The sequence below is a fragment of the Saccharomycodes ludwigii genome, chromosome I (genome assembly GCF_020623625.1).
Source record: "Saccharomycodes ludwigii strain NBRC 1722 chromosome I, whole genome shotgun sequence".
NCBI lineage: Eukaryota > Fungi > Ascomycota > Saccharomycetes > Saccharomycodales > Saccharomycodaceae > Saccharomycodes > Saccharomycodes ludwigii.
In genome coordinates this window covers 1,606,460-1,634,047 of record NC_060200.1, presented here as the reverse complement: position 1 = coordinate 1,634,047, position 27,588 = coordinate 1,606,460, and the positions used below count along the sequence as shown (strand labels likewise).

Sequence of the window (27,588 nt, the reverse complement as noted above, 5' to 3'; positions counted from 1 at the left end):
ATTAAAGTATAAATTCATTGTTTACTTCCACCAGTTAGATTATTTAAGCTAAGGAGCTTACAACAAATTAATATACTGCAACAACCCAAGCATTATTGATTATCACAAATAAGAAAATTATTTGATTGCGTCCGTTGTCTTACTATTTACAGATTGACCAATTGACAAGCAATTAAAAGTATAGAATACGCCCTAATATGTTATTGTCACTGTTATTATTCTAAGTGAGTATATTGTATTATTAATTTGTATATTATGTTATATAATGTTTTACAAAATTTTATTAGGCCTCATCCATTTCAAAACTTTCTTCTGTGGGCAACAAGCCATATTTAGTTTTCTTTTTCATTGCTATTTGATTTAATTTCTTGAATAATAAAACATTTAGGGAAATCAAAAACCCAATACCTAAAAAGCTTAATATAATGAATGAAACTTTACGTATAGTGCCTCTATTATTAGTAGTAGAAATTGTTCTCCATTGAATCACAATATTAACACCTAACAAAAAAATTAGAGCGGCAGAAAGTACAATAGACATAGCACTTATAAAAATACCTAAAGTTGGGCCATTACTTCTTATTTCAGTTTTTTTCTTAAGTATTTTTTTCCCGGGATTTTTATTAACTGAATCAAAAGCAGGACCAAAAACACGTTCTTCATTTGGTTTATATTCAGACTGTACCCTTGTATCTGTCGAGGATGATAATGAGGACCCTACTCCTGCTCCCGGTAAGTATGATGATGATGCGTCGTATATATTGTTCATTTTTCTCCTTTGTACCATTAACAATGTTTTTGTTGTTTTTTTTTTTTTGCTGTATTTCGTTGTTAGTTTATCTTTAATAAAAAGTTAATTTTCTTGAGTGTAAGGAAATTGTTGCTTTTCAAACTTTCAATATTGAAAAAAAAAAAAAAAAAAAAATGCTACTTTTAAATGTTTATTGTTCTTTTTTTACTTTCAAAGTAATGATAAGATTAGAAGAAATATGTGTAATAACTATCAGTTGTCATTTTTTTCTTTTTTTTTTTTTTTTTTTTTTTTTTGTGAAGTCGAGCTAGAAGATAAATAAAAAGAAAAAAAAAAAAAAAAAATAAAGAATAAAGAATAAAACATATATGTACATATTTTATTTGAATAAAAACCCTCTAACAATTAATTATTTTAATAGCAAGTAGTGATTGGTTTTCAATAGTTAATTTTTCCTCATAATTGATTTTTTGGGTGCAATTTTTTGGTATAATTTTTTTTTTTTTTTTTTTTTTTTTCTAATTCCCCACCCCAAGTAAAAAGTATATTTTATCCATCCAGCTAAATTACTCAGAAGAGCCTGCAATGCAATTTTTTTCGGGCATATCACTATTTGAAATATCGAAATCTTACTGACTATAAAGTTATAGATTGGTCTTTCTATCATAAAAATTAAAAGCTGATGGTCATCATTCTGCTATTTTAATTAAATAATTTAATGATTTGTGGGTGCGTGGGAAAAAAACTAGTAGTCTGTTTGAGATAACACAATAGTATTTCAGCAAATCAAAATCTCATCATTTGAGAAGTAGAATAAACCGTAATTACAAATTAAACCTAAACATTTCTCCTGTAGATTTCATTCAAAACAGCATGCTCATCAGCTTGTTGACTATTCAAATCTAAAATGGTATCATGTTCGCCATTATTTATTTCATTTTCTTGAGGAAATCGTGAATAAGTTCGTTGTGGTTGATTACCATTGCTAGCCTCATCGTATTCTATATTAATAGCTGCACTTCTACTAATATCCATAGTATTCTCAACTGCATCATTAGTTCTTAAAATATTCTCACCATTAACGCTTATACTGGCAGAAGCGTTATCTCCCTCCTCTTGATCCTCCTCTTGATCCTCCTCCTCCTCATCATCTTCATCATCATATTCTTCTTCTTCCTCTTCTTCTTCTTCATCATCATCATCTTCTTCTTCTTCCTCTTCTTCTTCTTCTTCTTCTTCATGTGAATCATTTTCCACTAAATTACCTTTACCTCCTTTGTCTTTTTTTCCTTGATTCTTTATTGAACTTTGACGAATTCCAAAATCGAGCATCACTACTCTACTCTGACCATATTTTTCAATCGCAGCAACTAATTTTCTATTATTAAACTTAACCGACCAAATCTGATAAGCATCTTTTAATAGATCAGAATGTACTAATTTGTTTGTTCTTAAATCGTAAATATTAAATTGATATTCAGAACCACTAACTAGAATATTATCCGTTACGTAAAAGGTAGTAATGGCACTAACATTCTTGTGGTTATAAGAAAAAACTTTGGAATAGTCATTAGCATCCCAACCTCTTATCGTACCATCGGCTGCTGCGCTAACCAAATATTTGTCAGTTAATTTTAGCAACCCTACTAGCCCTGTATGACCGTATAACGTTTCCATAGATCCATTGACTTTTATACAGCGTTTAGATTTTTTTGCACCAGCAGCGGCATTGCTACCAATGTCAAGATCATCATCAAAATGTTTATCTTCAAGGGTTTCACAGGGACCATTAGAATGAATATCTAGCAAATCCCAAACTCTAATGGTAAAATCCATACTCGAAGAAATACATTTTTTCCTTTTATAATCATAAATAGTGGAATATATCTTATTTGTGTGGCCAGTTAAAATATACAAGCATTTCATCTGTCTGATATCCCAAACTCTTACATTGTGATCATATGAGCCGCTAACTATTATATTATCATGTCCAGAAACCGTCCTGACTGATTCGGTATGGCCTCTTAATATACCTACAAAAAAAGGATTGTCGTCAACTCTATTATAGCAAAAAGTCTTATTTGGATTATAGCCAGGCGCGTTCGGATTAGGTAATTTCCATACATGCAATGTGTTATCCCTTGATCCCGTAACTATATATGTAACCTCGTCAAAGGTTATAATATCCAAACATCGAACAGTAGAAGTATGGCCTCTGAATATAAATATGTTGCACCCTGTATTTATGTCCCAAATACGAACAGTGCGGTCCGTCGAGCCACTAACTAGTAAACCAGTCTTGGCATGAAATTTTAAAGCCCAAACACCGCCATCGTGGCCACTTAATTCTTTTTGCAAAGTACCTGTATTAGCATCATATATATGAAGCATTTTATCATCAGCACCGGTAATAATGTAATCATTTTCAAATTCTAAACATGTTATTACACTGGTTATATGGCCTCTCATATTCACCCTTTTAGGGATAAAATTCGGATTAGTCCAATTTTCATAATATTTTTGGTTTTTCAAAAAAAGTTGACGATAAAAATCTTTTTTAAAGTAATTAGGTGGTGGATCAATGCAATGTTTTCTATATTCCTCTTGTCTTACAAATCCCTCCTTTAACATTAGGTGCTTCCACACATCAGGTGTGTTTACTATAAAATTATACCAGGACGTATTTAATAGCATGCTGCTTTTGATATCTTTATAATACAAATGTTTTAAAATATTTAAAGTGATTTCTGGTGGTAACAGCATAGGAATGTCTTGTTTTAATGAAGAATGGAGATAATCGCATAAGTCGCTTAAGTTTCCTCTGTTCAATCTTTTCAAAAATTGAAATGCTAAATAATTAAAAGAGCTAGGGGATAAGTCAGACTGTATATTTGACGTGAAGTCAATTAATTTTTTTTCTAGACTATAAATGCCCTTTTGAGTAATGCCATTGTTGTCGTCATCATTTTCCGCGGTGTTTTCCTTGGATGATGCATCAGAATTGGAAATAGAAGAAGAAGATAACATATAACTCGGAGAGGCAACTGGTGAAATAGGCAATTCCTCTGATGCACCTAATGCAGTGTTATTGTTATTGTTATTACTATTGCTACGACGCACTTCAGACCGAGTTTCAATTGTAGGTGTTATGGGACAGTCACCATTTCCATTGGTAATGACTGAGTTGGCACAATTAATATATACCTCATTAGTGGTATCCTTCATGGCAGTACTCAAAATAGTATCTTCGTTCCTGTCATTGATAGAGGCATTTACATCTTTAGTTGTGGTTAGTGTTGTCATTGGGGTAATATCTTTATCATTTATCGTTTGAGTGTTAAGTAGTTCTTTAGTAATAGTATCGTTTTTATAAATGGTACATTTCCTACACGAATTAATACCATCAACAATCAATTTCGATTTTTTTCTTGGACCTTCCTCAGTAAAGTATAATAATGACAAATCTGAGTTATCAATATCATCCAAACACTCATTTTTTCTTTTGAATGATTTTCCATTCTTAATGGGCGGGGTGGTGCTAATACCTGTTGTATTATGTTTATCTTGAATGAAATACTCAGGTATAGATGAAACGTCTCTGTCATTATCCCTAGAAACTTTAAATGAATATGGTTCCTTCGCATCATATAGCGGAAATGTTGAATGCTTGTTTACATGTTTGTCATTTGTATCCGACATTTTTTTTTTTTTTTTTTTTTTTTTTTTATGTATGGTTAAATATAATGTTACTTTTGGTCTTATGTTTAAATATATATAGAATGTTTGTGTGTGTGTATCTGTAAATGGAGCATATATCTGTAATAATATCAGTCTTATACGTTTAAAAACTATTTATTCGGTTTTCCTTTCTTCTTTCGTTTATCCTAGTTTTTTTTATTAATATATGAACAAAATTAATAATACTATGCTTTATTATTTATGTATTAGTGTGTTGTTATTATTGTAGTGATTACTAAAATAAATTCTAAAAAAAAAAAAAAAAAAAAAAAAAAAGAAAGAGATATAATTAGAAATGATATAATAAAAAGATAATTTAGAGGGGGGGGATTATAATATCAATATTGACAATAACAATAATAATTGTAGTTGTAATAGAATCTAAAGTGATAAACTTTTGCTTATTTCTTTTTTTTTTTTTTTTTCTGTTTTCTTTTTCTTTTTCTTTCTTTTTTTTTTGTTCTTGTTCATTTTGAATAACAACGAAGGGAATAAAAAAAGAGTAGAAAAAATGCGCAGTGAAATGTTTATTACGTGTTTTATTAAGCAAAAAGCGAGGGGAAGGCCTAAAGGAGAAAAGACGAAATTAGATTTTCCCAACTTTAATTTGATTCATAAATATTTATATATATATATCACGTGTAAGTAGTCCGTTTCGTATAAAGTGTTACACATTGTTTAGTCTCGCTGAAGGAAAAGAAATTGTTGGAATAATTCAACAATACGCTCATCGTATATAAGATAAATTCGCTACAAAGGTCATTTGCTAACGACATAATAAAATAAATATGCCATCATATCTAATATATTATCAAACAACCTAAAGACAAGTTAGAACATAATCTCTTATAATAATGAATGAGAAGCCTAATGCCGAGGCCCCAGTAGAACAAAGCCACAATTTGATTCAGTACAATAACCTAAACAGTGAACTGTTCTAACATAGAAATCAGAAAAGAGACAAGTTATTTAGTAAATGTCTGTATTAGGCTTATTAAGGGGGACAGTCAGCTAGAGGATAGCCTATCAGAAAAACTTTTTCCCTTTTCCCTTTTTTTTTTCTTTTTTTTTTTTTTTTTTTTTTGGGTAAAGTCTTGGATTCTCTACTAAATAAAAATAACAAGTTAAACAAACGATATAACTATTTCTGTATGATAGTTAACGAATTCCGTTCACATTTATTTTTACAGAGGTTTTTATACAAATAGCTCATTGAATTTGCTATTATCAAACCCAGAAAAAAAATGAAAGGAAAAAAAAAGGTTTTTAGTTGGGTTGGTATAATTATTTGTATATATAGAACAGATAAATAAATACAAAACTACTGTTACTTATATTATATTATTGAATTTTGAATTTTCTTGAATTGTTTTTCATATTGTTTGGAAACGTATTTCCTATCTAATGATCATAATGGATTGAAGTAGCGTCTATTTTTTTATGGTTTTAAATCTATGTGTCAAAACTCTAACTTTGTGTCAAAAAAAAAAATCTATATAGTAAGGTTATCTTTTTTCTTTTTTCTTTTTTTTTTTTTTTTTTTTTTTTTTGAAAGACTTATGGGAACTTATATTATTATCAATTATTAGCTTACGTGAAAAACCAGAAAAAATAACTAATTAAAAAAAAAAAAAAATGAAAATATAGCTCTATCCAAATGTTCTGTTTCATCATGCTAGCAATAATGTATTTAATTACACAAACTACTTGTAGTTCAACATTAATAACTATTGTTGGAAACAATACGAAAAATAGTCTCTATTTTTCGTGTTTTGCAAATAATATACACGTATCTGCCTTTAATAGCACTTTTGAAACGAACATCAAAAGTAGTTCACAAAAGAAATTATATAAACAAAATCCCATTCATAAGGAGCGAATAATATTAGAAAACTTAAGAAATCAACAAGAAATTATTACAGAAAATACAGGTGTCAAACAGATCATTAATGATTTCTATAGTCCGTATCTAGAACAATATTATCCTCGCTTTGAATTTAATTACGGTATACCAATTAAAAATAATGAATTGGTTTTTGTCGGTTCGTTAAAAGTCGTAAATGATAAAAACATAGGCACAAACTTGGGAAATTTATTGAAGAAAGGGTCAGATACCAAGGAATATTTTGCCAATCAACAGTTAAAAGGGGCTATGCCAAAGTTAAAATGGCAGTTCACTAGCTTTATTGATTTAACTGACGAATTTTTAAATAGCCTATATACGGTTGTCATAGCCGACTTAGACGATTCTTCTGGACCCTATGCAAAATTTGTTGTTTCTAATATACCAATATCCCCAGAAATGATATGTCTTTTAAAAACCGATAATTATCTTTTAACTTTAGATTTGCATAGAGGGAACGTATTATTACCCTTTGAAGCATTTACCTCGTATATCGATATTTTGCAGAAGTTCAAAGCCGATGATGATATTTCTATCTCTACTAATGGTAATATTTCTAGGGGTACCGGCGGTAATGATACAAAGGTTTTTGATGTCCCTGGAGCAAACCGAACAAGTGGTAAAAAGAAGAAAAATCTTAAGCGACAGCATACAAAAATTGAAAATTCTGTGTTTAAATACACGAAAGAAAACATTGTGATGCATAGATATATTTTTTGTTTATATAAGCAAAATTCTGGTACTTTATTCATTAGAAAAGATGGGATGTTGAAAAAAAGAAAGAATTTTGGATTTCCAAGGCAGCATGAAGGTAGTGGTAATAATAAAAAATCTATTACGGGTTTTATTAAATGGATCAACGTCCACAATTTAGAATTATTATCATTTAATTTTGTTACACTGTGATGAATTTTGAATATTATTTTTAACTAGGTATATTTAATTGTGTGTTAAAATGATTCCGCATTTATTTATTTAATTCAATTTAAAATGTATCATTATGTAAAAAAAAAAGTTGCCAGCTACTGACATGAAAAGTTTGAAAAACTGTCACTTAGCACCTTTTATTTTCATTTTTTCTTTCTTACCCCCCACGCTTTTCAGGCTTCCTTTATTAAAAATACCGCAACTCAAAAATTTTTTTTTTTTTTTTTTGATAAGATTGCACACTTCTACTTTTTCTTTCTAAAGGGAAAAGCAACTAGCAAGCTTCTATAAAAAAAAAGCGTGGGTGATTATAAACTACAACTGATTGATACAACTTTTTTTTTTGTTTTATTAAAAACAGCTGTAAAAGATATATCGATTTTAAACTGGACAAAAGTCATGTAGTGTTTTCAAGCCTTCTTAACTTCTTTGAAATTATATAAATGAACAATAACTTGGTTGATTAATTGTTTTGATTTATAACTGCAATTTATAATACAATTAAAAGAAATAAAAAAAAAAAAAAATAAAAAAAAAATGCATAGCAACGAAAAGATAAATATTGTGATCGCAGGTAGCGGTGTGATCGGATTAAGTGTCTGCTACCAATTATTACTATCAGCAGCAAAAAACCTACCTTTGAAAATAACTATTATAGCTAAACATTTCCCTCATGATCCGTTAAGCCATGAGTATACTAGTCCATGGGCCGGTGCTCACTTCAGACCATTCCCACATAAACCAGAAACATTTGGGTCAGATAAAAGAGAATCTCTATACACCAGAGGTACTTTAAAATTTTTCCATGAATTAATTGATAAACAAAATCGCAAAGATTCTACAATAGAATTTATGAAAGGTATTGACTATCTGGAATCCCCAACCAAAGAGTATATTAACTCAAGTGCTGGTTATAATAGCAAAACTCTAGCTAAATTTAAGCCTATAAAAGGCAGCTGTTTACCAAAAAATGCCACTTTGGGATATGAATATGAAACTTGGTGTCTAAATGCACCAAAGTATTTATTGTTTTTAGTCAAAGAAATTAATCGTTTGAGTTCTGAGCTAAATATTCCAATTGTTTGGGAAAGGAAAGCTCTTACAAAATTGAGCGATATTAAAGCGTTATATGTTACAAACGTGGATTTGATTTTCAACTGTACCGGTTTAGGATTACAATGGAATGGTGGTATTGATGTTAATTGTTATAAAATAAGAGGTCAAACATTATTAATCAGTGTTCCCAAGGATAGGAAAATTCCATATGACGATTGTACCATAACATATCAAGCAAAAGATGGTAAGTGGACTTTCGTTATTAAAAGACCGAACAACGATGATCCAATGGATAGACAATTTATTTTGGGTGGCACTAAGCAACCGTGCGATTGCCAAACTATTCCTAGAGCACAGGACTCAGAAGAATTGTTGGCAAGAGGCAAGATCCTGTATCCTGAATTATTTGATCCTTCTAGTGGAAAAGCAAACATTAAAAACGTGAATGTTGGATTCAGACCAGCCAGAATCGGCGGTAGTAGAGTCGATTTAGAGTACTTCAATAAAATAGGTGTAATTAATGTATATGGATTTGGTGGAATGGGCTATGAAGCCTCTATTGGAGCTGCTCAACATGCCTTGTGTCTATACAACCAATTTTTGAGACAAAATAAATTATGAATTCAAATGATTAGTGAGTAATTAATTAATTAAAAAAAAAAGAGAAAAAAAAAAGACAATAATGTGTGTAATAGTTGAGCGACAAATCAAAGCGTTGTGCTGTTTTATTCAATTTTAATTATGTAACAACTTATAACTTCACGGTGGTTCTAGGTTTAATTCTATTCTTTGAAAAAAGAGACTTAAAAAAAAATAAAGGAAATTTTTGTAACCAAAAAATAAATATGATTACAAATATAACAATAAAGTAAGTTTGAGAAAGAAAGAAAAAAAAAAAAGGGGGAGGTAATTAAAATTCTTTGATGAATTAAAAGTAGGAAAAAGTAGCAAAAATAAAATAAAAAATAAAAATAAATAAATAAATGGGACAAAAATTATACGTTATTGCTATCGTTAAAAAATACATGAGTCATATAATCTATATTATTAAGACTTTTCGCCTGCTACTCTAGAAGTTAATTGGTTTATCGTAAGCAGCCAAGTTAGCTTCCTTGAAAGCTTCAGACAAAGTTGGGTGGGCATGACAAACTCTAGCAATATCTTCAGCAGAAGCTCCATATTCCAAAGCCAAGCCAGCTTCAGCAATCATTTCACCAGCATTTGGACCAATAATATGAGCACCTAACAAACGATCAGTCTTAGCATCAATCAAAATCTTGACAAACCCTTCAGTATCTAAGTTGGTTTTAGCTCTGGAGTTGGCAACAAATGGGAATTTACCAACCTTAAATTCAATGCCATCCTTCTTTAATTCTTGTTCAGTTTTGCCAACCCATGCGACTTCTGGATGAGAATACATAACAGCTGGAATATTGCCGTAATTAACATGGCCGTGGCCAGTCTTGATGATTTCAGCTGCAGCAACACCCTCTTCTTCAGCCTTGTGAGCTAACATAGGACCGAATGTAACATCACCAATAACTTTAATATGTGGGTGGCTAGTTTGGAAATTAGAATCAATAACTAAACGACCTCTCTTGTCGACTTCTAGGCCAACCTCTTCAGCATTTAAACCTTGGATATATGGTCTTCTACCAATAGCAACTAATAAAACATCAGCCTCCAATTCCTCCTTCTTGCCATCTTTAGCGCCTTCAACCTTGATCTTAACGACATCGCCATTTCTTTCAGCACCCATAACTTTAGTGCTTAATTTAAAATCAATGCCTTGTTTGGTCAAAAACTTTTGGGTCGCAGTAGCAATTTCTTGATCCATAGAAGCACCAATAGCAGGTTGGAACTCCAAAACAGTAACTTTAGAGCCTAGTCTACTATAAACAGATCCCATTTCTAAACCAATAATACCACCACCAATAATAACTAATCTTTTAGGAATTTCTTTTAAGCTTAAAACACCTGTAGAAGAAACGATTCTTTCTTCATCAATAGTAATACCTGGGAACGGAGTAACTTCAGAGCCGGTGGCAATAATGATATTTTCAGCATCTAAAATAGTTTCTTCGGCAACGGTGCCCTTAATGCCCTCAACTGGGGAAACCTTAATTTGCTTTTCACTTTCAAAAGACCCATCACCTTTATAGTAAGTAACACCGTTTTTCTTAAATAACATTTCGATACCGCCAGTTAATTGCTTGACGACAGTATCTTTAGCCTTTTGAAATTGTTCAATATTCAAAGTAACTTCACCTTTAACGTCAATACCACGTTTCTTGGAGTCGGTTTTTATTTCATGGTATCTTAAAGAGTTATTTAATAAAGCTTTAGATGGAATACAACCGACATTTAAACAAGTCCCCCCTAAAGAGCCTCTCTTTTCAACACAAGCAGTATTGAACCCCAATTGGGCAGCTTTAATAGCGGCTACATAACCACCCGGACCACCACCAATGACAACAACATCGTGTTTGGCCTTAGCAAGTAATAAGGAGGATGAGGTAGAAAATTGACGAGATGATAACCTAACTGAAGACAATCTTAACATTATGATGGTTTTTTTTTTTTTTTTTTTTTCCTTGTCTTTTTTTTTTTTTTTTTTTTTTTTTTAAAACTGTTTTAAAGAAGAACTTAGTTTTTAATTATTGCAACATTACATTACTAACTTAAGATAAATTGCGGGTTAATAAATAATGATAGAAAACCCCAAGACAAACATTCCAGCAAGATGTGTTAAACATTTAAAATGTTAACGGAATAAGATGGCAAGTTGTTTTATAGGTCTGTTTGAAATAAAGATCTTAAATGGTAAATGCAAGTTTAGACATATGTAAAAGAAGATTCATAGAAGAAAGAAAGAAAGAAAGAGAAAGAAAAATAAAAAAATATAATAAATAGAAAAATAAAAATAAGATAATATGGCGGAAACTTATATGCAATAGAATATAAAGTATGAACACTCAGATATTGCTGTAGAACAAATGATATTAGAGAGAAAAAAAAAAAAAAAAAAAAAAAGAAAAAGAAAAAAGAAAAACAGGGGAACATAATAATAATCTCTTGTTGTATGGGTTTTTCTCGCCCGTCATTGCAAGTTTACCCCCCCATCACCAGTATTAAAAATGGTGAAAGTACTTCTATCAGACAGGAAAGAAGACAAGAGAAAGTCTTTGTTCAAGGAATAAAAACAAGATCTATTTTATATTTTACTCAGCTTTCTGATTGGAAAATAGTGTCTGTAATTGTCAATTTTCCTTACTGTCACTACTACAAAGTTAATCAATTTTAACATTTGGCTAGCATAAATTTATTTTTATTTTTTTTTTCGTGCGCAAAAAAAACTTCGGCTCCGAGTCTCACCGGTAATATTAGAATTACATTGATCTGGCTTACTTCTTATTCGTTGATTAAACAAACGTATATATTAAGTTAAAGACATTCTTTATTTAAATAAAAGGGTTCTTGCACAATGGTTCGCATAATCTAAAGTAATTCTGGTAATCGCGACATCACCTTCTTCATATCATGGTATTTGTGAGTGGTTATGAACAAGTTAACCAAAATGCTGAGTGATAAGAAAACCAAACTAAATAAATGTAAAAAAAAAAAAAAAATAAAATAATAATAATAATAATAATAACAAATACAAGGGCAACCTACTTCACACTATAAATATCAAAATGCATGTTTCTGTTATATATTATAGCTTAGAAGTTGGTCACTATACTAGTATATAATGTGAATGCTTCCTAATTGTTAATTGGCTTGTTCAATTGGAAATTACTGTAGTCCGAAAATATCGGATATTACAGAGCAAAATCGAAAATATACTTTCTTTAATTTCTTTAATTTCTTTAATTTCTTTAATTTCTTTAATTTCTTTAATTTCAAAGAGTCAAGCTCACAGTTACCACTTAATAATTATTATTTTCAATTCAGCTTAAAAGATTCTGCTAAACTTACAAAGACAAGTAAATTTATAAAGCTAAATAAATTAACACTTGTGAGAAGATATAGTTATATCATTAAGGATTGTTCTGTTTTGTTTTGTTTTTTATTTACAAGAAAAAAAGAAAAAAAAAATTAGTATCAGCAAGGAAGTTGAAAATGGTTTCAGCACCTGAATTGAAAAAATATATGGGTCATAAAATAATGTTACAGCTAAATGGGAGTCGTAAAGTGATAGGTATATTAAAAGGTTATGATTTGTATTTAAATGTTGTATTAGAAAATGCTATAGAAATTGTAACCCTTCTCGATAAAAACACTAATAAGAAAAAAAAAGACGTCGAACCTATCCCTATGGGTTTTGAAACTATTGTAAGGGGGAACTCGATTGTGTCCCTAGAATCTTTACAGACTGTGTGAGAAAGGAAAAAAGGAGTTATAATTCCAAGAAAATGTTTGTATTTGTAAGAAATATGAATTTTTTTTTTTTTTCAATATTTTCCCATACATAATAATATTTATAGAAACTATTATAATAATAGATAATAGCAACAATGATAATAGTATTAAAAATAATAACAAAAAAAAAACAAAAAGAAATGCCAGATGAACTCAGTGTATATTATGTATTGCGCTACTTCCCATGTATAAATTACTACAGCTAAGCACACAAAGAGTTGGATAATAACAAAATAATAATGATAATAATAATTGCTTTTACACAAATAAAATTTCGTACCCTGGTTATTGCCTTAAAAAAAAAAAAAAAAAAAAAAATTAGTCAATATTATTTAAATGCAATCACCACACCAAATATTTGTAGACTTAATCAAATTAAAGTTTCTTATTATAGACAATTCAAGTATTTTTTATTATTATTATTATTATTATTATCATTTCCAAATCTTTAAAAGTTTAATGATTGATTTATTAAAAAACATGTATTTTTTTTTAAAATCGAATTTGCATTTCAATACCAGCTTTACTAAAATCTGACTTTTCATAAAAGCCTATATTCTTCGCATCACAATCAAGTATGATTTTATAACATCCTGATCTTTTACCTGTTTCCACTAATGATCTGATCAAATGATACCCTAAATTTTTACCCTGTTCACTACTAGCAACAGCAATATCCTCAATGTGGCCTACAAATCCACATTCGTGTATTATTTTAGGCTCAATCAATAGCATACCAGTTGCTACAACTTTGCCTGTCTTTTTATTTACTATAACTAAAGGATTAAACATCCTCTCATCAGGTCTGTCTGGTAATTTAACAGAGTCCCAATAATTAAGCAATTTGTGGAACTTTTCCTTAGTGACTACTCCTACTGTTGTCAACACTGTTAAAGTCTTAGTTACATCCTCATAATCACTAGCTTTAATTCTTCTAATTTCGTATATATCAGTGTTTAATTTCTTAGTTTCACTGGTGGTCGTCATTTTTCAGGATGTATTGAATTTTATAGTTTGTTTGACCTTTTTTTTTTTTTTTTTTTTTTTTTCAAGAGGAAATGGGAGATGTCTATTTTTGTTTGGCTTATAATTAAAAGGAAAAGAAAGAGGAAGGGTGAAAAGAGTTATTCTACTTGTTGGTTAAATGATGGTATTTGTGTCGGAGTTTCACTTTCATTAGATTAATAGGTACAATATATTTGGTAAAAGATCTTTAATATGATTTTTGTGGCGAACCTTTTTTTTTTTTTTTTTTTTTTTTTTTTTAATGAGCATTTGAGGGCGTTGATACATTATTTTCTGTGCAACCTGTTTTACTCTAATTATATACATTGGGACATAAAGTAAACAAAGCATTACCCGTATATAAATAAGCCAAACAGAACAAAGATCAAATGCAAAATTATTAGAAGAAAATAGAGAATTACAGATTTAAAAAAAAAGAAAAAAAAAAAAGTCAGTACTACAAAAATTTTATGAAAGAATCCATATAGAACATTGAATATATCTGTTTAAAAAAAAAAAAAAATGGCAAAGAAAACTAGACACAGCAAAGTGTATTAAAATTACTTAATCAAACAAGTAACAATTTGGAGGGAATTAAAGCAAATGGAGAATAAATGCAAATTAACTTCAACTTATTGCTCATTGGTAGTGGTATATCAGTGTTTGGGTAATGACCAGTGGTATAAATCACATAAATACAATATAAAGTGGTTGTAGTAGCTAGAACACCATAAATTCTCATCATAAATTTAATCAATGAAGCTAATTGGAAGGCATTTTTCTTAATGTTCAATTTGGCTTCCTCACTGCTTGCAAATTTTTTCCATTCGTCATAATAACGGTTAATCATATTGAAAAACCATAAAAATAATGGGGCTTGAAAGCACAATTCAATCCAAACAAGTACTCTAAACCATTGTGGCCTTTCGATCATTAAAAAATCATCTACCTCGTAACTATATTTATCTAAAAAACTAGAAAAATAAACCAAGTTTTTTGGCAATACAGCTGAACTATCAGCTAAAACAGTAGTGAAAAAATGTAATATAAAATAAACATAATAGAAGTTATCCCAAAATGGAGATATAATAGAGTTCTTAGTGGCGATAGTCATAATGTTTTTGGAATCTGAACTTAAAATTCTGTGTTGTGCTTTGTTTTTGTTGATGTTATTCCTAGGTGGGAGGTCAGATTTACAATAGACAAAAGAGCAAAAATATTTTATTTAAAAAGTTTTAACATTGTATTTTTCCTTTATTTAGGAAAAAAAAAAAAGGATACAATATTTTCAAAACTTGCAAAAGCTTTTATTATTTTATCACACGGATAAAGAAACAGGGAAAAAGAGAGAAAAAAAGAAAAAAAAAAAAAAAATTAAGGTTTTTCATCTCAATTATAAAAAGATAAAGTGGCATAGTTAAGCGAGAGAACAGCGCCGTTTAATTTTTTTTTTTTTTTTTTTTTTTGTTTAAATACCTAGTTATATATATATATATATATATATATATATTATATACGGACGTTAAATCCAAGAACAAATTAATATTAATATTTATTCATTACTATAAAAATAAAAAGAAATCATAATAATAAAAACAATAAACAATATATATACAAGGTTCTAATTCTAAATGCATTACTCGAAATAAATACACTTAAAAAAAAGAAAAGAAAAAAGAAAAAAGAAAAAAAAATCAATCAATTAACGCAATAGTTTCAAAATATCAATATATATACATAATTACTCCTTCTTTTCACCTGTGATCTTCTTAAATGCATTAGAAATAAATTTTTCGATCTTCGATAAAGCCGACGGACTGTCTAGATGTTCTTGTCCGGTTTCATGTAAAGTCTTCTCAGTTACATTATCAAAATCGTTCTTAGTCATTATTCTTTTAGCAGTTGTATCGTTAGTAACGTCAGCTAGTGCCTCTAATAAACAAGTTTCAGCTTTACTTCTAGGTTTTTTAACGACGACATTCAATTCAACTTTCAAATTACCTCTGGTGGTACTCCCTACAGTATATGGAACTCCCATGTTTGGAATGGAAATTACTTCGGATGGTTGAGTTCCTTGTGGAACTCTAATTCTAATTTGAGTACCATCAACAGTGGGGACAACGACAACCCCACCCAATGCAGCTGTGGTAATTGGTATGTCCTGTTTAACCCAAATATCCTTACCCTTGACCTTAAAACGAGCATCTCTTTCCACATGGACATGCAATAATATATCACCTTTATACAATTTAACAGTTTCTGGATCATTTGGTATATGTGGATAAGAACCGACACCTGCAACTTTCAAAGAATCTCCGTCATGGACACCACTTGGCAAATCCACCTTGATATGTCTTTCCTTGTTTAAAACTACACCTTCGCCGTGACATGACCCACAATAATCAGAAGGGTTAATGGTAGAACCAGATCCATCACAGACGTTACAGGTTGATGACATTTGGAAACCGCCTCTAATAAAGACACGTGTACCTGTACCATGACATGCAGTACATGTGGATTTATGGCTACCTTCTTTTAGGCCTGAACCAGAACAAGTATGACACTGGTCATACGCGCTAAACTTCAAATCCAATCCCTTTATCCCAAAAACTGCATCCTTAAATGATATGGTATGTGAAATCTCAACAGTACTGCCCTTAAATTCTTTGTAATATCTTGGACCATTTCCAGCTCCACGCGTTCCTCCAGCACCAGAAAATGCATCGTGAAATGCACCACCAAATAAATCGTCAAAATTGATGCCGCCGAATGGATTCCCCTGACCACCGAATGGATGACCCCCAAACGGGTTTTCTGCTCCAGTAGCCCCGCCGTTGAAAGCAGCAGATCCAAATTGGTCATACTGTTGACGTTTTTTCTCGTCACTTAGAATATCATAGGCTTCTGAAATTTCATTGAATGTTTTATCAGCATCCTTTTCTTTGTTAACATCTGGATGATGCTTTTTAGCCAATTTATAATAGCTTTTTTTAATATCAGAAGCTGATGCATCTCTGGGAACTCCTAATATCTTATATGGATCACCCTCTAGTTTGCATAGCTTTGTTGAATGGAATCCGCGTTTTTGGTTAAGATTAGTGGTAGTTGAACATTGCGAGAGAGTAGATGGTATTTTTCTTTTGTTACTGGCTTTTATTTGTTTAAAAGTTTTAGGGAAAAAAATTGAAGTTGATTTTAATCTAAAAATTGTGCGGGAGTACATCTTGGGATATATGTGTAATAATAAAAGAGTGTATATCAGTTTTATTTACTTTTCTTTTTTGATATGATGAATATATATATATTGAGATTCTGTCTATTCTTTCTATATAGCTTGTTTTTATATCCTAAACCTCTTTAAAGATCTGTCGATGCTATATTTTTTTTTTGTTCTTTTTTGTTCCTTTTTTTTTTTTACTTTTAAATATAAAATATAAAATATAAAGTATAAAGTATAAAGTATAAAGTATAAAATATAAAATAAAAAAAAAAAAAAAAAAAAAATTAATAGGAGATTTACAATGAAATTTTTTCTGGAAAGTTCTTCTTTCTATTTTGTTCTTTACGCTCAGTTTGTAAAGAAGTTTTTTTTTTTTTTTCTTTTTTCTTTTTTCTTTGATCTTCTTTAATTCGAAAAAACGATTAAAACTCATCTCGTATAAAACTTTTAAGTTATCAAGAATACAAAATTAGAAATAATAGTTTAAGGTATCAAATTATTATTTCTACATAACAAACAATAAACATTATTTGAACACTCGGATTACAAATGCGTTATCGGATGCAATCGGACAAGTCAGTAATAAAACACACAGCCCACATCTTTATATTATAATTTATTTCAACTGATTCCGTTTTTCCTTTTTCTTTTTCCCTTTCTTTTAGTTGTGATGATTTTTCTTCAATAATACCCCTCCCCACAAATATAATTACGTCACAATCTATATCAACTTTTTTTTTTTTAAAGGGGGGAAAGGGAGTTAAACCAATACTAAAAAAAAAAAATTCATTTTTATTGAAGAGCTTTGAAGTTTCATTACTATTAATTGATGCCTTTTTATAGCGATTGCTCAGATTGGGAAAATATTTATGGCTAAACCATATAACCAATTGACCTTCGAGAAACCATCATCACTTAAAAAGTTACTACTAATATATTTAATGTCAATAATTAAAATCAACATCAACTTTTTTTTATTTTTGTACCCTTTTAATTCAATACCCCCTTATAGTTTTATGTAAGCAACAAATAAAACAATATCATAAAAAAAAAATTGTGCACAAGCCTAAATGTATAACCTTTTTTTTTTTTTTTTTTTTTTTTTTTGTTTATTTCTTTTTATTTCTCAAAGCTTTGAAAAAAAGAAAAAGTATATAAGAACTATGCTTTGGTGATTATTTTAATTCAATTTACCATTTTGTTTCAATCTCTCTTGTTAATTTTATTCAGGAATATTTATAAAAATAGAAAAATATCTGTAAAACAACAAGTCTTTTAACCGAGCAACAAACAAACAAACAAACAAACAAACAAACAACTATAATTAAAATGTCTGACACTGGTAGAAAAAATTTCTCTGATAAAGTTTCCGAAACTGTTAAACCAGATAGCCAAAAGGGTGTTTTCGAGAAGGGTAAAGAAACCGTTACTGATTATGCTGATAAGGCCGCCTCTGCCGTCACACCAAAAAGTGAAAAAGGTCTGGGTCAATCAGTCGTTGACTCTGCCACAAAGGGTAGAGATGAAGCTAACGCCAAATCCAACTCTAAATCCTTTGGTGAAACTGCTGGTGAATATGTAGAGGCTGCCAAGGAAAAAGTTAGTGATGCTGCTGAATATATTAGTAGTTCCATAACTGGCGCCAAAAATGATGCTGCTGCTGGTGCCGAAAAGAAGTAAGTTACCCTTTCATATAACACGAACAATAATCCGTTTTTAATTTTGATTTTTTTATTCATGTGATTAGTGAATATTTACATATTTACATACTTAAATAGCTGAAAAAATATAAGAATTTTTTTTTTTCCCATTTATATGTGCCATTTCATTGGCTGTATTTTTTTTCAAAAAAAAAAAAAGAAAGGAATTGCAATTGCCTTTTTTTGTTGAAGCGATAAGCATATTTATCCTTTTTAACAAGTGTGATAAGTGTGCAATAAATTAATTTTGTTTTCTTAGTCAATATTATAAGAACTATTTTGTATGAAAAGGTTGTTTTATAGTAATGTTGAATAAATTCTTAGAATGTAAGCTCGCCTTTATCATTCTTAATTACTTGGTTGAAAAAGAGTGATTTGAAATAGTTTTTATATATACTTTTTCTCTGTGTGGGGGGGGGTTTTTTTTTTTGTTTACATATAAAACACAAACTTTTTTTTGTTAACAAAATCCAAACAATTTCAGCTGTTTTTCGTACTAATAAAATGTATATTTGAACAGGGAAAAAAAGAAAAAGTGTATTAGACAAGAAGTAGCGGAAGGAAGACATGAAAAAAAAAAAAATTAAAAATTAGCGGTAATAATTAATTTTTTTTTTTTTTAAAAAATTAAACCTTCGGTATATCAAGCATGCCATACCGCAGGCTTTATTTTTGCTACCTTCATTAAAGAACTTCTCCCGTAAAATAAGGAATCATCATGCTACGATAACGTACGATCATGATGGAAAAAAGGAAATTTTGTTTACAGACAATAACATACACAACAAAGAACAAACTACCACAAGAAAAAGCACATGTCCGTAGCTGGAAAAAGAATTGAGAAGGACGCAAGAAGTATAGTAACTCTCATCCATCTTTTACCCGTTATGATAACGATAGACATTTTATCTTCTACTTTTTTAATTATTATTATTTTTTTCTTTTTTCTTTTTTTCTTTCTTTCTTTCTTTTTTTTTTTTTCTTTTCCCCTTTTACTCGAACATATATTTTTTTGATTTATAATGAAAAATAACCTATGTTCTTATACAAATCCGGAACCTAAAACCTAATTTTCTAAATAATACTTTCGAATCTTTTGTATTAAATTTTTAGTTTTTCTTCTTTCTTCTTTCCTGTTTTCCTTGTTAAATTAAATGTATAAAAGTGACTTCTAATCAGCTGATATCATACCCCCCAACATATCTAATCTGTCTTAAATCAACAAAACTGTACTGTATTCAGCCCTTTGAAACGATTAAACGTTAACTAAATTTTATTTAATTAAAGTGATCGTCTCTTATCACATATAAAAGTTACGCTTTCTTTGCCCATCACCAATTAATTTATAAAAACACAGTCAATATTAGTCATTTAACAAAGTATAAAGTGTGAAGACCAAAATAATTTTTTCTTTAAAAAAAAAAAAAAAAAAAAAAAAAAAAAAAAAGATGTCCTGCCTTCAAAAAAATAGCAAAGGTAATTATATCATTGAGTCAACCTCAAATAATGAATTGAACTTAAAATTGCATCATGAAGATATTATTGATTCATTAAATGATGCAGCGCATTTGAAGAGCAAAAATCAAAGATTATCTTTACAAAAGAAATTAGAATATGCTATTGCCGACTATGCAGAAAAAAATAATTTGGAATTTGTCGATGATTGCAAAAGTTTCCCACTTGAAGATGATGACTTAAGAATCATACTAAATTATGTTTATTTGGTTGGCCCATTTAGAGGCTATGAGCAAAGATCAGTAGAAACCCGTGGCTTGCGCATAGTCGACTTACCATCATTGCTTTCTTTAAAATGGTTATGCGTCTACTATAGTTCTATTGTAGAAATGTGTTTAAAAAACACGGTTGTTAAATTTTCTATTATGAAGATTAAAAACAAATGGGATACTTTAAGAAGATGTCATAAAAGAAGACTTTTAAAATTTATGAAAATACATGAAAAAAATGATCCATTAGATGAAGATGTTTTTAATGTTACCGTTTGGACTGATGTCAATGATGCCTTTAGAAGAGTAATGAAATTAAAAGACCAGTGTGACGAAGTGGATTTTATAAAGGAAGAGGAAATGGATGAACATGGTGAAGAGGAACAGATTTCAGCAAGTGATTCTTTTATTGGACATGAAAAATGTGTTGGAAACAATAATAGTGATAAGAATAACCATGAAAACGATGCACGTTTTAATACTATTGAATTTACTTTACCCGATGATTCTGAAGAGGAAGAGGAAGAAGGAGAAGAAGGAGAAGAAGAAGAAGAAGAAAAGGAAGAAAAAAATAGTGGAAAAACCAAGGAATCACAACTTTCAGAAAGAAAAAATATCAATAAAGAACAGCAACAAGATGAAAATACTGCTCTCAAACTAGAAAGTTTCAATGCAGAACCTAGTAATATAGACCAACAGAATGCCGTTATAAAGATTACAAAAAAGAATGCTCTTATTCCGGCGGATGAACTATCTGAATCAGTCTTAATGAATAAAGATACGAGACCTGGTATTAATAATAATAATAATAATATCACTAAAAGATCAACGCGTAAATTAGTTCCAATAAGTACGAAACTTGAAGATAAAGTGACAAAAATTACTGAATCTACCTCTATTACTCCTAATACCAATAGTAACAATAATAACAACAAGGATTCTTATTATAAAAATGTTTCAAAAAGACGATCAAATGCATTAGAATCTCTAGATTATGATATTTTATATTTAGAACGCAAAGTGAAAATTGCTCAATTACAAATTTCACTTGCAGAACTAGAAAATAAAAAGCAAAAATTAGGTATAGAATGATATAGAGAGTAAAATTTGTTCCTCTTCTTCCATTTCATCCTTCTCCTACAGCTTCTCTCCCTTCCTCTACGCTTCACATTTCTATTTTTATATGTTTGTTTTTAATAGTGTTGTATATATATATATATATATATTAAATCTATTTTTTGTATAATATCTAAGAAGGATGTAATTATTATTTTTATGTTTATACTTGTTTTTGTTCTTACGCAGAAATAATATATACATGAAGGGCACTCATATATCTCGCCTAAGGAACCGTTATTAAAGTATGCGCGTTATGTTATTCCCCATTTGTTATTTGATACACATAAGCTTCATAATTCAGATATTTCTAGTGCAAACAATTAAAAATATCCTCAAGAAACTGCGAAAAGCATAATAACCATGTACGTTACCAATGGTCATAACCTTACTGATAACAGTACACTTAATACTATGAATACAAGTGATATCGAAATATTGGCCGACGATAATAATAATAATGATTTATCCAGCATTAATTCAAATACATCAGATAAAATGTTATCACCTATATCGGCAGATAATGACAATGGTATTAAAATTATGGGTGATCAAGAAGAAAGTACTATTAGTAGTAGCGATAACTTATCACTAAGTGATGACGAAGAAATGAAATTGCTTCGCCTATTAGATTTAAAGGAAAGTTTGATAATAAAACGTAAAAAACTAAGAGAATGCGTTATTGATTTAAAGTCTCAATTGAATAATTGTATACATGATATTGAACTTAAGAATAATGCCAATGGAGACAAGCTGCATGAATACCATTCTGAAGCTGGAATATTTCAAACGGATCTTATGGATAATCGTGGGATAAATGAAAAAACACAGAATATATTATCCAATAACCCAAATAAAATTTCAGTTACTAATGGTGCAAATACTAAGAACCAAAGCACCCACATAGCAAATGTGGAAAACGAGATTATAACGCCAATGTCTGATTTAAAAATTGAATTACAGGATAAATATGATGCTTTGCCCTTATTAAATAAACACTTAAGATTACAATACTTAAGACAACTATACCCGATGCTTCAAATCACAAATATTAAGCATAATACTGGTGACCATAGAGATTCATGGTGCTATGAAGTATCGATGACTATAAAGGAGAATGATTTTTGTTTTTTCATAATATACGACAATAATCAATTTAAAATTGAATCCCCTCCGAATGCTAATGATAAAATTTTTGAGACCGAACTAAATAATTTATACAAAGAGGCTTTTAGTACGGGTAACATTCCTAGATTAGTTAATGGGCTATATCTTTATGTAAAATTCCTTGATATACGACAATACTTTAAAGATGCTCTGCGGTTTGAATGGTTTAGTAGATATTATGAGAAGTTTAAAATTACCGACTTTGATATAGAGAATCAAAAAGAACATAAAAAAAATGAGTTATTAATCCAATTGGAAAACATGAAAACAAACAAGGAAAATAATAACACTTATTATATTGTGGTTTTATTATATTGGAATATTTATTACTGTGGTAATGACAAGTGTGTCAAAAACAGTATTAAAACTAAGGTGTTAAAGTGTATCGTCACTAATAATAGTCATGAAGTTGTTGTCGTACCTGAATGCCAAGAGGCACTAGATGAATTACTTAGGTATTATGGCTTGGAAGAAGGCATTAAAAATTTTATAAAATTGAACCTGGAATGAATTATGAATGATTATAAGTTGTATCTTTTAATTTTTTTTTAATTTTTTTTCCTTTTTTTTCCTTTTTTTTCCTTTTTTTTCCTTTTTTTTTTTTTTTTTTTCAAAGATAATCTAAACGGTTATCATTTCTTTGTGATTATAGTACATTAATACCAATGCTATTGCTACTATTATTGTATCAAAAATATACCTATCCATGAAATTCCCTTCCCCCCTTTTCTTTTTCTGTGCTATCACTAATAGTTTTAACATCCCTTGTATTATTAATATTATTACAAGTATTTGGAATAGCATCATAATTATCAACTTTGGCCCCAAATGTGTTATTGACTTCTAACGACTTTGCATTATTAGATCGATAAACAGGATCAGGAACGTATGAAATATTTAAATATTTGTCTAAAAATTTTTTTTTGGCCACTTTAAAGCATCTTAGCAAATCCGTTTCGAAACCTAGTACATTATCCTTATATTTCTTTCTTTTTTTACCTCTAACACCCAAAACCGTAGCCATAGGCATGTCTTCATATTCATTAAATATTTTAATTAACCCCAACTCCTTTCTTTTACTTCGGGCTATTTTTTGTATGTCATTTAACTTTTCTCTAAAGACTTGATTAGTTATGTTATTACAAACAACGCCGGTGTTGTTAACAAACAATTGCTGGTGCTCGGTGTCGTTAGCCTTCAATACTTGATTATTCTCCAGGGCGATTAGTTTATTAAGATTGTTTTCAAATTTATCTAGAGCAAGCTGTTTAGCCATTTCTTTTTTAGTTAGTTTTTTTCTTTGTCTTTTCAAAGGCGCTGATGTTCTTGATGATTGTACAATTTCAGTGTCTTTCTTCTTTCTAACCCTTTTTTTTGTGGGTGCGGGTGCCATTTTGCTACTAGTATCTGTATTAATAATTACGGCAGTATTAGTATTATTTGTATTTGCGCTTTCTGATTTATTGTTTTGAATATCGATGTTAGTTTTGGTATTATTATTATTATTATTATTATTATTATTATTATTATTATTATTATTATTAGTAAAATAAGAAGCAGCGGCGCTATTTCCATTTAACTCGCTCTTTAATCCATTTGTCCTTTCAGTTGCATTATCAGAATCCATATTTTCTTTTTCCTTATATTTGACATTTTCAGCATTCTGGATATTTGCATTATCCGCCTGTTCTGAACTTTCTAAGAAAATCTTTCTTAATTTGGTTTGATTTTCGGCAAATTGCAATTCTTCTTGAGTATCTACATCTTTATTATCACATGGTTCCAAAAAATGCATCAAAAAGTAACCATCTTTTGTAATTTTAAATTTGTTATCTTCAACATCACCGTCCAAAATTGTTTTTAAAATTGCATTTTGGGTCAAATCTGTTTCTAAATGAACATAAAGTAGCCAAATTATAAAATTACTCCTATCTTTCGGGTTATAATTTCCGTTGTCAAAAATATCAAAAATGGTGAATTTGTGAGCTTTATTATTATTATTGTCATTATTATTCTTATCTTCACCATTATCACCATTATTATTGTCATTATTATTATTATCATCACCATTATCACCATTATCACCATTATAATCATCATCACCATGGTTAGTATCACCATCATTAGTACTCATAATTTCGAATTTCACTAAATCGTCTGTTATAAACTTTTTATTTATTATGGTTGGATATTCACATATATTGAATAATAGATTCACAACATTCCATTTGTTATGATTATGAGTCTGAGAATAATTATTTTCTTTATTACCAACTTTTTTTGTAGAATGAACAGTTGAAAAATCATACAAGTTTTTAAAAGAAACAGGATGATTACCTATAGGTAAGCTTTTCAAAATGGATTTAATTCGAGGAGTATCTTGTAATTGTCTAGTAGAATTGTCACCATTGGCACTGGCATTACTGCTATTATCAACACCACACTGTAGTACCGGAATTGTATGGAATGTTCTTAACTGTGAAGTCATTTTTAAAAAGAAATTAATTGTGGTATTTAGCCGACCAATATTGACTAATAAAGACAAAATACACATCGATGAGGCAATCTGGCCATCTAATATTAGCTTCTCTCGGAGTATCTTGGAACATTTACTTGAGGATATTATTGTCAAAATATACAATTGGGAAAACGTTAATTTATCGTTATTTATGAATTTTCTTGCATCATATTCATCTCCATCAAAGGGGGAAAGTGTGCAAGGAGTAACACTTTCAACAGAGTTTTGCTGACAAATTTTAGACGATGTTGGAACGTTAGACAATATTTCGTCAATATAATTGTTTTCCTTTAAGTAATTGGTAAATAACAATCTTTTATCTTTAAATAATTCTAACATAAAACTGTGCTGGATATCTTTTCTAGTAAATGCTTCACCATCCACTTTTTTTAAGTGCCTTTGGTACCTTGAAGGCTCTCTGTTAGCGCTATTTATTGAAGATCCATCATTGTTAATTCCATCAATATGAGCGTGTTGTTGCTTTTGACCTTTTTTTTGTTTTGGACTGCCACCACTATCAATTCTATTTTTATATTTAGTCTTAGACTGGGGCGATTCAAGATGCTGATTACGATTATTGATTATATCATGAATCGGGTCATAATTTGTAGTGTTACCAGTCAGATTACTGATGGTTAATTTTTTAAAAGTATGATTATTATTGTCGTCATTGCTAATTGTACTGTTAGTAGCGGTTGGTGTTAGTATTATTGACGTTTCTTCTGGGCTTGAATCTAGGTGCGCCTTCTTAGTATTTGGTGATGATGGTATTTCCGGTTGCGATGAAAATATGTCATGCACTGGATCGTAAACTCTACGCATACTCATTGAAACTTTGTTTATATATATATATATATATATATATATATATATATATGTAGTTTATTTGTGGAAATAATAGACTATAGGCTTGAATTTCGCCTTTATTTTTGTTGGATGATTATGGTAAATTATAATTTAATTTTTTTTCCAAAAAAGAAAAAAAAAATTGTATACAGACAATGTCCAAATAAGTAAATTCTAAAAAGAAGATAAATAATGTAACGGTTTTTGGGAAACTATTCGATACCAAAAAAACCTTTAAATTTAAATTTAAATTTCAGCTGCTTATTACTCGTGATATGAAATCGAGATGTTTCTTATATATATTTGGTAAGTATTATTGTGTGATTTGCTGCTTTTATTTTTTAAAAATTGAAGAAACGACATATATAAAAATACTTTTGAGTGTTTATCAAAGAGATAATACTTTGAAATAAAATGCTAAAAGAGTAGAGTGGAAAAAGTAATGAAAAGAGAAAAGAAGAAATAGGAAACAAGAAAGGAATGAAAAATGGTGGTAAGAGAGGATAAAATAAATAATACTAAACGTGGAAATGGAAGTAAAACATTTAAAGGATAGAATCATAAAAAAAACGAGTAAGATGGAAAGAGCAGCTTTGTTGTATTAATTATAACCTGATAAAAAAAAAAAAAAAAAAATAAGAAAAAATAAAAGGATTAAAAATTCTCTTTTCTTTATGCCTTCTTTCAATAAAAAAGAGTAAAAAAAAAAAAAATTTTTTTTTTCTTTGTCTTTTTATTTATTTATTTAAGTTTTACAACAATCCTCAACATATTTTAACTTAATTATTTATCTAATTCAAAGCATAACAAAGCATAACAAAGCATAAGTTGTTGTAAAAAGTACTATTTTCCTTCTTTCCTTTTTTTTTTGTTTTTAATTTTCTTCTTTCCTTTTTTTTTTTTTTGTGTAAAATTATCAATTTATTTTATTTTTTTTTTTTCCTTTTCGATTTGATTCAGCGAAGCTCAAAATATAAAAAAAGTTCTACGATCTTTTGAGGATGTTGTTCACAATAAAACAATTTTTTTTTTTAGTAAAAGGGAAACTGGCGATTTATAATAAGAACAATTACAATTATATATACCTACTCCTATCTTCTCCCCTTACACCTGTCTTATTTGGTTATTGACCTTACATTTTAAATAAATATTTCATCATCTAAACAGTATAAAAATCATTCTTTTTCCAAAAAAAAAAAATAAAAATAAAAAAAAATATAGAGGAGCAATCACCACAATAAGTTTTTAGCAATAAACAACTTTAGGGGAGGAATGTTCAATAAATCTTTGTTAGCTTCAGTAGGTTAAATACCGCATAATAAATGACTTCAGCTTTGTAATCATCTTGTTTTTCTTCTTTTTATAGTTGTAACGACAAGTTTTAATTATTTCTTCCCCCTAGCTATGTATCTATCCATATATTTTGACTGACTCCCTGTATTAAACAATTTATGATGAAAAAATCTCATTTAACACGATGAGAATACGAACGTGA

General features: G+C 29.3%; 13 protein-coding genes across 13 annotated transcripts; 6 read left to right on the top strand and 7 right to left on the bottom strand.

The window, feature by feature from the left end:
- Window positions 1-283: 283 nt before the first annotated feature.
- Window positions 284-787, bottom strand: SCDLUD_000696 (uncharacterized protein; the record flags this gene model as incomplete). Its single annotated transcript, XM_046076689.1, has 1 exon — window positions 284-787. The coding sequence occupies one exon, from the start codon at window positions 785-787 to the stop codon at window positions 284-286; it is 504 nt and encodes a 167-aa protein (XP_045937013.1).
- An 801-nt stretch (window positions 788-1,588) lies between these two features.
- Window positions 1,589-4,450, bottom strand: CDC4 (SCF ubiquitin ligase complex subunit CDC4; the record flags this gene model as incomplete). Its single annotated transcript, XM_046078321.1, has 1 exon — window positions 1,589-4,450. The coding sequence occupies one exon, from the start codon at window positions 4,448-4,450 to the stop codon at window positions 1,589-1,591; it is 2,862 nt and encodes a 953-aa protein (XP_045937012.1).
- A 1,711-nt stretch (window positions 4,451-6,161) lies between these two features.
- SCDLUD_000694 (uncharacterized protein) lies at window positions 6,162-7,298 on the top strand (the record flags this gene model as incomplete). Its single annotated transcript, XM_046078322.1, has 1 exon — window positions 6,162-7,298. One exon carries the CDS (start codon window positions 6,162-6,164, stop codon window positions 7,296-7,298), a length of 1,137 nt encoding a protein of 378 aa, XP_045937011.1.
- Window positions 7,299-7,856: 558 nt separating this feature from the next.
- On the top strand, window positions 7,857-8,996 carry SCDLUD_000693 (FAD-dependent oxidoreductase; the record flags this gene model as incomplete). The annotated part of the gene is made up of 1 exon (XM_046076690.1): window positions 7,857-8,996. The coding sequence occupies one exon, from the start codon at window positions 7,857-7,859 to the stop codon at window positions 8,994-8,996; it is 1,140 nt and encodes a 379-aa protein (XP_045937010.1).
- Window positions 8,997-9,444: 448 nt separating this feature from the next.
- On the bottom strand, window positions 9,445-10,938 carry LPD1 (dihydrolipoyl dehydrogenase; the record flags this gene model as incomplete). The annotated part of the gene is made up of 1 exon (XM_046078323.1): window positions 9,445-10,938. The coding sequence occupies one exon, from the start codon at window positions 10,936-10,938 to the stop codon at window positions 9,445-9,447; it is 1,494 nt and encodes a 497-aa protein (XP_045937009.1).
- A 1,559-nt stretch (window positions 10,939-12,497) lies between these two features.
- SMX2 (mRNA splicing protein SMX2) lies at window positions 12,498-12,758 on the top strand (the record flags this gene model as incomplete). Its single annotated transcript, XM_046081420.1, has 1 exon — window positions 12,498-12,758. One exon carries the CDS (start codon window positions 12,498-12,500, stop codon window positions 12,756-12,758), a length of 261 nt encoding a protein of 86 aa, XP_045937008.1.
- Window positions 12,759-13,289: 531 nt separating this feature from the next.
- Window positions 13,290-13,784, bottom strand: GNA1 (glucosamine 6-phosphate N-acetyltransferase; the record flags this gene model as incomplete). Its single annotated transcript, XM_046078324.1, has 1 exon — window positions 13,290-13,784. One exon carries the CDS (start codon window positions 13,782-13,784, stop codon window positions 13,290-13,292), a length of 495 nt encoding a protein of 164 aa, XP_045937007.1.
- Window positions 13,785-14,370: 586 nt separating this feature from the next.
- On the bottom strand, window positions 14,371-14,916 carry EMA19 (Ema19p; the record flags this gene model as incomplete). The annotated part of the gene is made up of 1 exon (XM_046078325.1): window positions 14,371-14,916. One exon carries the CDS (start codon window positions 14,914-14,916, stop codon window positions 14,371-14,373), a length of 546 nt encoding a protein of 181 aa, XP_045937006.1.
- A 627-nt stretch (window positions 14,917-15,543) lies between these two features.
- Window positions 15,544-17,025, bottom strand: MDJ1 (Mdj1p; the record flags this gene model as incomplete). Its single annotated transcript, XM_046078326.1, has 1 exon — window positions 15,544-17,025. The coding sequence occupies one exon, from the start codon at window positions 17,023-17,025 to the stop codon at window positions 15,544-15,546; it is 1,482 nt and encodes a 493-aa protein (XP_045937005.1).
- Window positions 17,026-18,351: 1,326 nt separating this feature from the next.
- HSP12 (lipid-binding protein HSP12) lies at window positions 18,352-18,702 on the top strand (the record flags this gene model as incomplete). Its single annotated transcript, XM_046078327.1, has 1 exon — window positions 18,352-18,702. The coding sequence occupies one exon, from the start codon at window positions 18,352-18,354 to the stop codon at window positions 18,700-18,702; it is 351 nt and encodes a 116-aa protein (XP_045937004.1).
- Window positions 18,703-20,170: 1,468 nt separating this feature from the next.
- On the top strand, window positions 20,171-21,538 carry SCDLUD_000686 (uncharacterized protein; the record flags this gene model as incomplete). The annotated part of the gene is made up of 1 exon (XM_046076691.1): window positions 20,171-21,538. The coding sequence occupies one exon, from the start codon at window positions 20,171-20,173 to the stop codon at window positions 21,536-21,538; it is 1,368 nt and encodes a 455-aa protein (XP_045937003.1).
- Window positions 21,539-21,925: 387 nt separating this feature from the next.
- On the top strand, window positions 21,926-23,239 carry CTF19 (Ctf19p; the record flags this gene model as incomplete). Its single annotated transcript, XM_046078328.1, has 1 exon — window positions 21,926-23,239. The coding sequence occupies one exon, from the start codon at window positions 21,926-21,928 to the stop codon at window positions 23,237-23,239; it is 1,314 nt and encodes a 437-aa protein (XP_045937002.1).
- Window positions 23,240-23,429: 190 nt separating this feature from the next.
- On the bottom strand, window positions 23,430-26,069 carry IES1 (Ies1p; the record flags this gene model as incomplete). Its single annotated transcript, XM_046078329.1, has 1 exon — window positions 23,430-26,069. The coding sequence occupies one exon, from the start codon at window positions 26,067-26,069 to the stop codon at window positions 23,430-23,432; it is 2,640 nt and encodes an 879-aa protein (XP_045937001.1).
- Window positions 26,070-27,588: the final 1,519 nt, after the last annotated feature.